Source organism: Columba livia, chromosome 1 (assembly GCF_036013475.1).
Source record: "Columba livia isolate bColLiv1 breed racing homer chromosome 1, bColLiv1.pat.W.v2, whole genome shotgun sequence".
Taxonomy (NCBI): domain Eukaryota; kingdom Metazoa; phylum Chordata; class Aves; order Columbiformes; family Columbidae; genus Columba; species Columba livia.
In genome coordinates this window covers 118,872,035-118,882,832 of record NC_088602.1, presented here as the reverse complement: position 1 = coordinate 118,882,832, position 10,798 = coordinate 118,872,035, and the positions used below count along the sequence as shown (strand labels likewise).

At 45.1% G+C, this 10,798-nt stretch overlaps 1 protein-coding gene across 1 annotated transcript; it reads left to right on the top strand.

Annotated features, from left to right (window-relative positions):
• Nucleotides 1-5,330: 5,330 nt before the first annotated feature.
• On the top strand, nucleotides 5,331-6,359 carry LOC135578292 (inositol 1,4,5-trisphosphate receptor-interacting protein-like 1). Its single transcript, XM_065049772.1, has one exon. It carries the CDS (start codon nucleotides 5,331-5,333, stop codon nucleotides 6,357-6,359), a length of 1,029 nt encoding a protein of 342 aa, XP_064905844.1.
• Nucleotides 6,360-10,798: the final 4,439 nt, after the last annotated feature.

Here is a 10,798-nt window from a genome sequence, read left to right as displayed (position 1 = left end):
TCACCATTTTGATTAGACTCAGAACCAGTCCAAACACGGCCAAGATTTTAAACGAACCATCACTGTTATTTTGCATTAAAATTGCCACGTCGGCACTATGTGTCATCCCTAAAGACCCCAAGGAACACATGCTGTAGCAAGTTATAACAAGAACCTTCACCTCTTCTTTTTCTTTTTTTTTTTAATAGGTTTTCAATAATGTACGGTTGCTATTTTCTTCTGATCTAGAAATAAACTCTAGTAGCTCTTTCACTGAGGGGTTCTCCCTGAGTCAATGCTTGCTCTGCTTCCAACAGCACTGAGACAGCGCTGCCAGATTTCTGTCACAGAAATTCCGGAAGTAGACGACAGTGATTTTTGTTCTGATGTACAATCCACTCAGACTGCCCACATACTAACAGTAATTTTAAGGGTATTAAGAGATCTCTATTTTACCAGACATTTTACCAGTTTCCATCATTAATCTCACATTCTTCAGTTCAGTTTTCACTACTGATGTTGTTTACAGGACCTTTCAGGACGTGGCTTTCTTCTGTGTTTTGGCAAAAGGCCATTGCATTCTTCAGATGAAGCTGATCTCTTGTTGAGGCCAGCTTGGCTGTGTGTGTTTCAGCAGCAAGACTTGGTTTATGCCACGGGAAATCCTTTGAGCGTAGAGGTGTTGGGTGAAGATGAAAATATTATGTCTTCCCTAGCAACAGTGCTATCTGGAGTTTATCACTTGGGAATGACCTGCTAAAAAAACCTTATTAGCCATTCCCAAATCCTTCCTCCTTGACTGTGTCTTTTGGGGAATGCCGTGCAAGGTCCTGCTGGGTAAACTCCAGTTAGTCCCATAACTCTTATGGAAAATCATGTAAGTGACTAGATAAACATTCCTCCCCATTCCCCAAATTTAAACAGTTGTGGTATCTCAGTCATAGATCAGCTGGATGAAGATTCTTAGTTTCCAGATCACCTGGATAAATGGGCTAGTAAAACCTTCATAATTTATATAATTTATGCTTAGCATTTCCAACGGGACATATTTGCTAAGCTCAGCAAATTGTGTGCGACATAAAGCATTGTAAGGCATAAAGCAAACACTAATCTGTCTATAAAACTGCAGCCATGATCTAATGCAACTACTCCTTTTTCTATAGTGATGTGCTACCTGCATAAGTTGTGGGACTAAATTGCATGCAGGCATCAATTTCATCCCCACTAACGCAAAAGGTTTCTGTGGTATGTAAGTGTGGATGTGGTGGAGATTAGTTGATTTTAGAAGGAAAGATCCTGAAGGATCCTCATCTACAGCACAGTTCTCTGTACTAAAAAGGATGTAGAGAGTTCTGCTTTCTTGAACATACAGAAAATCAAATCAACAAGAGTTTTCACCACCAAGCTCCTTTCTCATCCAGCACCCCACAAATATCTCTTCTCAGGATCATGCTGCTATGTTTGTTTAGACTGCTCCGAGGTCTTCCTGCCACTTTCACCATCTGGACTATCTCTCATCCTTCCACATGCAGCCGGATCAAAACAGTCCGTAGTAAAGCCTGTGGTAGTTCCTGAGAACTTTTGAGCAGCTGTCGTTTTTATTTTGCTTTCAGGCAGGAATATTACCAGTGTTTTGGGCAAGAAGGCTGCCTTAATCTCTGCTTCCAGCTCAGATGAATGAAGTCAAACTTGCAGATTTCTTGCAATCCTCTCAAATGAAAAATTAAGGTTACTTCCAATTCTTTTCAACTTGTTTTATTAATCCATCTTGTAATAATATCAAATTACCAGTGATCTCATAAACATTTTTTTCCCCAGAATTTAGTCTATTAGATAGCAATTATGTCATTTGCTGTATTAGAAATTTTCAGCTCAAGGACAAGCCCAAGTTAATTTCTTGTACTTCACGTATTTTTGGATGTCATCCTTACACTGTGTCTTCCATTCTACACTTGGAAATCAGATTCAAACCCCACCACCACCACTGGAGCCCTGTTGCAATTCAATTTCTCAGCTGAATAAAAAGAAATACCCTTAACAATATTAATATTGTCACAGCTTGGAATGGGAAACATCTTCAGGCCAAGAGACAAGGCATTGCTCATTCCAGCATGGTACCTGAAATTATTTCAGATTTGCTGATTACCTGCACATCCAGGAGCTATTAACAGTAACAGATTCATCTAAGCAAAATGTCTGGAAATAATTGAAAACTACGTAGGCTCTTCTAGAGAGGTATAAAGAGATGTTTTCCAAACATCATCCAATGGAAACTTCTGAGGGCCATTCGAGTCAATAAGAGCCTGGCAGCATTTTCTACTGTGATGCATGCCCTGGGATGCTGTGCTGTGGTTCCAGCAGTGAAAGTAAAACTTGTGGTGATGCGGAAAAAGCCTAGTGAACATGGAGTAGTGCTAGAAGATAGGAAGAGGTCTACAGCTAGTGGTAGATAGCAGTTACAATGGGTACAAAATCGCAGAATGGCTCAGGTTGGAAGGTATCCCTGGAGGTCATCTGGTCCAGCCTCCCTGAACAAGCAGGGCCATCTAGGGACAGTTGCCCAGGACTGTGTTCAGACAGCTTTTGAATATCTTCAAGATGGATGCTCCACAGCTTCTCTGGGCAACCTGTGCCAGTGATGAAAAGAGCCTGGCTCTATCTTCTTTGCACCCTCCTTTCATGTATTTACGCACATGGATAAGATCCCCTTGAGCCTTCCCTTCTGCAGTTTGAACAGTCCCAGCTCTCTCAACCGTATCTTATTAGACAGGTGCTCAGCTCCCTTAATAATTTTTGCAGCCCTTTACTGGACAATCTCCAGTATGTTCTCGTCTCTCTTGTACTAGGGAGCCCAGTACTGGACCCAGCACCCCAGGTGTGGCCTCACCAGTGCTGAGTAGAGGGGAAAGATCACCTCCCTCAAAATGCTGGCAACACCACTCCTAATGCAGCCCAGGATAGCATTTGCCTTCTTTGTGGCAAGAGCACGTTGGTGGCTCATGTTCAACTTGGTGTCCACCAAGACCCCCAGGAATTTTTCGGCCAAAACGCTTTCCAGCTGGGTGACCCCCAGCATGTACTGGTGCTCAGAGCTATTGCTTCCCACACGCAGGACTTTGCACTTCTCCTTGTTGAACTTGATGAGGTTCATGTTGGCCCATTTCTCCAGCTGGTTGAGGTCCTTCTGGATGGCAGCACAACCCTCTGATCTATCAGCCACTCCTCCCAGTTTTGTGTCATCAGCAACTTGCTGAAGGTGCAGTGCCCCATCATCTAGATCATTAATGAAGATGTTGAACAGGACTGGATGCAGTATTGACCCCTAGGATATAGCGCTAGCTACTGGCCAACCACCTAGACTTTGTGCTGTTGATCACCACCCTCTGGGCCCAGCTGTTCATCCAGTTTTCAGTCTACCTCACTGCTCATCCAGCCCATACTTCAGCAGCTTCTCTATGAGGATCTTACGGGAGGTGGTCTCAAAACCGTACCGAAGTCCAGGTAGACAATATCCACTGCTCTCCATTGTCTACCATGCTAGTACCTACCTGAAGAAACTTGACCAAGGGATTTTGAAAGCTAGATGCTCCACTATTTCGTACTATTTCACACTCCATGATGGTCCTCAGTCTCTCGACCTCCTCCTTAAGCTGTCATAAGTAATATTGCCTCACAGTTATGTAAGTTCAGTTGGAGGCCTGATCTCCTTTACTAGCATCAGGGGTCAGAGACTTCGATTTGACAGCATGTTGTCCTTTTGCTATTTACTGATATGTGGTTTCTTTTATACACACTATTTCTCACAGCCTCTCTGATATCTTTGAAGAGATGGAGGTCTTAACGATTCATCATTGCCTAGAGATGGTAGGCAGAAAAAACAAAATTGGCCTGAACTCCCAATAGCTCGGTTCGCTTTTGCCATAAATTTTCCATTCCAGTTCAGAGTTTAAACTTCCAAATCTCTATAGTTCTTGAAATACTGATATAAGAATATGGCAACATTTATGAAGAGACAGATAATTAGGTTCTAGGGGAAATAAATGTTTTCATGAATAAAGGTCACGCTAAGCAATTAGTTTTAAATAAAATAAAACTTCCCCCAGAAGGTTCTCTAAGAAAATTTTGAAATTTGCTTTCAAATGGCACTCTTTTTCATTTAGAAAATTAGCTTGTCACCGTTTAATTGCAGGGCTACAATAAACCGTGGCAGATACTCTCTGTCAACCTCCCCCCTCCAAGCCCTCCCCGCCAAGGAAAGGCAATAGGAGGAAAAGAGACAGGGACTTGCAAGTTGAAAAAAAAAAAAGTTAAACGTGCTTTACTAATGCAACAAAAAAATAGAGAAAATAATACAAAATATACAAAATCAATCTTGAATTTCCCCACACAGCTCAGCATTGCTCAACAGCAGAGCCGGCTCCGGCAGCTGCAGGACAGGCACCCGGAAGTTCTGGGCTGGACTCCGCAGCAAACCTGAACTGGATAAGGATGAACTGGAACCAGGCCTCAGACCACAGGGACGACAGGCAGGGTTGTCTTCAGATGCCGGCCCTATTGAAGAGAGCGAGACCTCCATGATCTCTCACTTTTATACGGTGTTTCGACATGGATGAGATGGAATACTTAGCTGGTCAGTTTTAGTCACCGGTTCTGTTCGCCCCTCCTTGCAAATACGCCCCTCTCACAGGATGTGCATTCTTATCAGCCACCTTGCATTCCATTGCTACTGTCTGCAAAAACATGTAGCCAACTTCAGAAAAGTGCAGTTACTTAGAAGAACTTAGCTGAAAAGAAAATTCACTAAAAGAGAAACTGGACGTGTTTGTAACAAAACCAGGACAAGCTCCACCGTGGTTCTCTTCCTGAGCTACAGGGAAATAGCTGCTCTACCACAATCTCTCTGATGGAGTGCAGGTAAATAGCTGCTCCACACCATGGTCCTTTCCATGGCCCGCAGGGGAATGTTTGCTCCAGCCCCTGGAGCTCCTGTGACAGCACAGAGGACGGGTCACAATGGGCAGGGCAGTCACCAGGGGCACCAGAGGCAGGGTGGCTGCAGTGCAACCTGGGCCAGCGGTGGGTGCACACACGCGGGGCCGGGCTGGACAAGGGCTGGGGCAGAAATGCCAAACCCTGGGTAGGGGGGTCACAGGCTGGAGTAGGGTCCAGCCACTTGGGGGAGAACCTTGGGCTGAGCACTGTGACAGAGCGGGGACGGGCACATCCCAGCGCCATCGTCCCCTCTCCCTTTGTGCCCCCGGGTCCCTGCGGCTCCCGCATCGCATCCCCCACCACGAGCTCCCTGCTGCCCAGCCCCACTGAGACCCCTTCTCTTCCCTGTCCTACAGGCCATGGCTCTCGTTGTGTTCCTCATCCTGGCTGTGCTGGACTTTGTCCAGAACACCCTGGAGATGATTGAGAAGCTGCACTGTGTCGTGCAGCAGCTCAGACATCAGCTGAGCCACAAGATGACTCAGCTGCTGCAAGATTTGGTGGAGACCCTGGAGCAGAATGGGGTGGCCAGAGAAGTCCTGCTCTCTGTTGCCTCCCAGCAGTGGTGCTTCTGGGTGTCTGCTTTCGGGGCAGGAGCCCTGCTCCTGCTCCTGTGGCTCTGCTGGAGGACCAGGAAAAGGAGCCACAAGCCAGAAAGCAGCTGCCAGCAAGGCAGCCCTGAACGTCAAGATGAGGATGAAGAGGCAGAAGATGACGATGATGATGATGACTATGGCGGCATTGGGGATCTGGCTGGATGTGTGGCTGATCGCATCTGGTTGCCAGCACCGTACATGGCTGACAAGTGCAGGCTGGTGGAGGACCTGGTAGAGGAGCTTCTTAGTAGCTGCCGAAGACTTTCCGGGAAGACCTTCAAGCCACGGCTGCAGCCGGCCATCATGATGGGCTATGTCTACGAAGGCTGGAGTGCCCGTGAGGACAATGTCCTCTACCAACTGCTGGTGCCCCTGCAGCCTCCCCCCGGCCATGCCTTCTTATTGGAGACGGACACCGCGAAGGACTTGCTGACCAGCGAATCCTGCCTCCGTGTGCAGCTCCAGTGCATGTGCAAGAGGGAGCAGCTGCTGAGGGACAGGTTGTGCTTCCTCCACCACAGCGAGGACGAGCTGAAATGTCAAGGCCCCAGCCTCCTCAACACCCTGTGCACCAACTCATACTTGGACATCGAGAAAACCACCTGCTGGTTCCAGATGTTGGTGAAAGATGCCTGGAAGCTGATACCTCTGTCACACCACTGCCAGCTGACGGTGCTGCCCACCACACGCTCCTGCAAGCTCAGCGTATGGAAAGGGCAGGAAAACCTGTCCATTCAGATGACTTTTGGCGTGTCGCTAGATGACTCCGAGTCATTCCTCAGCCTCGACTAGGACACCGTGTCGACTTCTGTGGACTTCTAGTGCCTACCTGAAGAACCTTGATCAAGGGATTTTGAAAGCTAGATGCTCCACTATTTCATAGATTAAAGAGTTTTACAAATAAAGCTTATATGGCCAGATCCCTTTATAAACAAAAGAAATCCGCATTTAAATCTGAGAAGATTGAGACGGTCTTGAAAGCCCAGAGACAAGGTATTTTTTCTGTATAAGGGAAGAAAGCTGTTATGACATGCTTGTTTCTCTATAGATAAAGTGACTGCACATCAGTGCTGCTGACAAAACCAAGCAACCGCATCACTACACAAGTTGTAACATTTATGCACACAGGAACAGAATGACAACACACTCCCAAAAAGATCTCTTATGGTTAGAAACTGAAGCCAGTGCATTTACAATGACAAGAAATTTCAAGACAGTTCTAGAAGAGCCAAATATTTTATTTGGAACAGGTACAATGAAATAAGAAAGCACCTACATTTTCTAGCAAAAAGAAAAGCAGCATATGGTAAAACTGTCTAAGAAAGTGGCAGGAACAGAATACCAAGCAGAATCACAACCCTGGACTTCAGTAGGGCCAACTTTGGCCTTTTCAAACAATTGCTAGGGGAAATCCCATGGGAAAAGGTACTTGAAGGTAAAGGGGCCCAAGACAGTTGGTTAGCATTCAGGGACTGCTTCTTCCACGCTCAGGATCAGAGCATCCTGACACATAGGAAGTCAAGGAAGGGAGCCAGGAGACCTGCTTGCTGAAACAGGGAACTGCTGGGCAAACTCACTTGGAAGAGGAGAGTTTATGGATCATGGAAGGAGGGGCCGGCCACTTGGGAAGAATATAAGGCTGTTGTCATAGGGTGTAGGGAGGCAACTAGGACAGCTAAGGCCTCCTTAGAATTAAACCGGGTGAGAGGGGTCAAGGACAACAGAAAGAGCTTCTTCAAATACATGGCAGATACAACTAACACTAGAGGTGATGTAGGCCCACTGATGAATGAGGTGGGTGCCCTGGTGACAGAAGATACAGAGAAGGCAGAGTTACTGAATGCCTTCTTTCTCTCTGTCTGCTCTGCCGGAAGCTGTCCTGAGGAGCCCTGTACTGTTGAGGCCCCAGAGGAAGGCAGGACAATGGAGGAGTTTGCCTCGGTTGATGAGGACTGGGTTAGGGAGCAATTAGGCAATCTGGACACCCATAAATCCATGGGTCCAGAAGGGATGCGCCCATGGGTGCTGAGGGGGCTGGCTGAGGTCATTGCTGGACCACTCTCCATCGTCTTTGACAAGTCTTGGGACATGGGAGAGGTGCCTGAGGACTGGAGGAAAGCAAATGTCACTCCAGTGTTCAAAAAGGGCAAGAAGGAGGACCCGGGTAACTATAGACCGGTCAGCGTCACCTCCATCCCTGGGAAAGTGATGGAACAATTTATCCTTGGTGCCATCTCGAGGCATATCAAGGATATGCCAAGGTCATATACCTCAGTTCAAGAAGGACAGGGAACTGCTGGAGAGGGTCCAGCGCAGGGCAACAAAGATGATTAAGGGAGTGGAGCATCTCCCTTATGAGGAAAGGCTGAGGGAGCTGGGTCTCTTCAGTTTAGAGGAGATTGAGGGGTGACCTCATTAATGTTTATAAATATGTAAAGGGTGAGTGTCAGGAGGTAAAAGCCAGGCTCTTCCCGGTGACAACCAATGATAGGATAAGGGGCAATGCGTACAAACTGGAACACAAGAGGCTCCACTTAAAGTTCAGAAGAAACTTCTCAGTGAGGGTATCAGAGCACTGGAACAGGCTGCCCAGGGGGGCTGTGAAGTCTCCTACTCTGGAAACATTGAAACGTGCCTGGATGCCTTCCTGTGTAGCCACATCTAGGTGTTCCTGCTCCCGGAGGTGGATTGAACTAGATGATCTTTTGAGATCCCTTCCAATGTGTAACATTCTGTGATTCTGTGATTCAGAATGCCGTGATATGTTAAAAATATTACTCAGTACAAAAGAAATTTGTTCTTCAATAAGAGAAATCAAAGTATATTGCTATATGCATTCTAAAACACCTGAATGCAAAGAGAAGTATTACAGGAAGAACATGAAGAAAGTAGTTTTGCTTATCTGCACAGGCAATGAGCAATGAATGTCTAAGCAGCAAACAACCTTCATAAATTAAGAACATTCCAGAAATAAATTCTTCCAGTGCAGACCTCATACCTTTTGGTGAGGGGACATGGAAAACCATTACGGTGACTAATAAAAAGATTGACTTCTTCCCAAGTAAATGCTCCTAGGAAAACCTCAGAGACAGATCTTACTACAACATCAAGAATTCTAACTAGGACAAGCCCACATCAGCATCAAGCACAGCAAGGCAATTGACAGACACATTTAGGACACCATCAACATGACTTCCATAAGAAGCGATGATATGGATGCCATCTGGAAATCACAGAAAGGGAGTTGGATGTGAATGAGCTTCTGTCAAATTTGATCTCTATCTTTTCCTGCTATTTTTTGTGCAAATTCCTGACTCCAATTATATAACAAAAATTCTCTTGCGCACACACAGTCTTAGTATACTTGTGGCTGGAGAAGTTCTGAGAGTGAAGGGCTTTGGGGAAGCAAAAGTGCAGCTCTGCAAGGTTTCAGGGAAAGGATTTAAGCTGTCTGGCTTTGCCATCATTTGTCATGATGGATCCTAACAATTTTTAAATTATTTTTTTTCACTTTTATGAACAGCAGAAAAGCTGTAGAAGGGTTGTAAGTTCCTGAGTATATTGCAGATTATTCTTATGTTCAGGTTTACATTAGTAACTGGTATTCCTATAGGTCCCACAAGCCATAGAGGTGTTTAACTTGTCTGAAGCCGAATCATTCCTGCCCTCCCTCATCACATATGCATGAACTCCCTTCTGAGGCTGGAACACCTCTGTATTTTCATTTGACTTAGTTCTGCTTTAGAACACTAAGATGAGACTCTAATCCTTTTCAGGAAAGCACCTCACTTTATCACCTCCAAATTCTTACAAGCCTCTTCAAACTTATCATCTTTCTGTCAGCAAAAATGGGACCCTGAAAGTTGTGATCGAGGCAATCCCCAAGTTACCATAATCACTCCTTGTCTAAAGCTAGTAGTAAGCTGTATTTCTTCTTAGCACTGAAACAGTCATAAAATAAGTAGCTGTTGAGGCCTGCAATATAGAAAACTTGTATGCTTGGAGGCTCACAAATTCAGTTCTTAGTTAACTTCTTTGTCAAAACGGATGCATTTGAACTGGGTAAGTGAACTGTCTATTGATAAGTTGATGCTAACAGAGGGCAGGCCAGGTGGCCAGCCTGGATTCTCCAAAATGGGTAGCATCAAAAGCTAATGCTATATCTGAGACATGTTTCACAACATGGGGAGTCATAAATTAATCATAGAATCATTCTGGTTGGAAGACACCCTTAAGATCGTTGAGCCCAGCTGTTCAGCTAACTCTAGCACTAATCCACGTCCCTAAAAACCTCATCTATGTGTCTTTTAATCACCTTCAGGGATGGTGACTACACCACTTTCTTGGGCAGCCTGTTTCAATGCCTAACAACCATACCCTATTTAAAACCAAAGTGTCATGACCATGGGATACATCCTGTCTCCAGAAGTGTTTTTATATTCAGCTGAATTGCCAGTGTGCTGAGAAACTCCTTGGCAGAGCTTTGCTGTAAACAGCAGGTTGTAGCAGGGGAGACAGTGCCAGGGCACACAGCTTGTGGAGGGAAGCAGCTCCTGGCTTCAACCAGCTGCAAATGTGTCCCAGCAGCTTCCAGCTGAACAAAACACAGAAAGGACTTCGGGAATCACAACAAACACAGATAGCCAATAAAGTTTGGGGTTGTTCTGTTTCTTTGTGTTTGTTTTCTGAATCTACTTGCTAATTTCTTAATTTATTTTTCTTCTGGTCATCTGGCAAATGTCACCTGGTTTGGAAAACTCTTTCGGCATGAGCTGGCAATAGACGGTGGCCCGACTTCAGGGCCGAACAATATGACAAACTTCCACTAAATTGCACCTATAATATTAAGACACACACTTAAATTAGAGTTTGTTCTGCTGCCTTCTGGAAGTAACTAGTGGAAGGAGAAGCTGTGAAAGTAGAGGAAGATTTACCTTCTAAGCAAGTAAAACTAGGTGAGAAGCCAGCCTAACACTGGCTAAATAAAAGAAGAAATTAAAAAAAAAAAAAAAAGGAGAGAGAAGAGGTGTAAAGTGAAAAACTATAACATAAAGCAAGAAAATCAGTCAGCAATACCATGAAATTGCTGACCAAGAAGCAGACTACAATAAAAAATTAAGGCAGCTTCCAAGAATCATGGAAGTAAGATAACAAGCTCAACACTGAGGAAAAAGATTATCTGATATCTGAGGGCAGATGTAACTTTTTTTCGGGTTATTAGAAACTTGGAA

Excerpts from the sequence above, each read along its gene's own strand:
- LOC135578292 (XM_065049772.1), top strand. The coding sequence starts at position 5,331 with ATGGCTCTCGTTGTGTTCCTCATCCTGGCTGTGCTGGACTTTGTCCAG.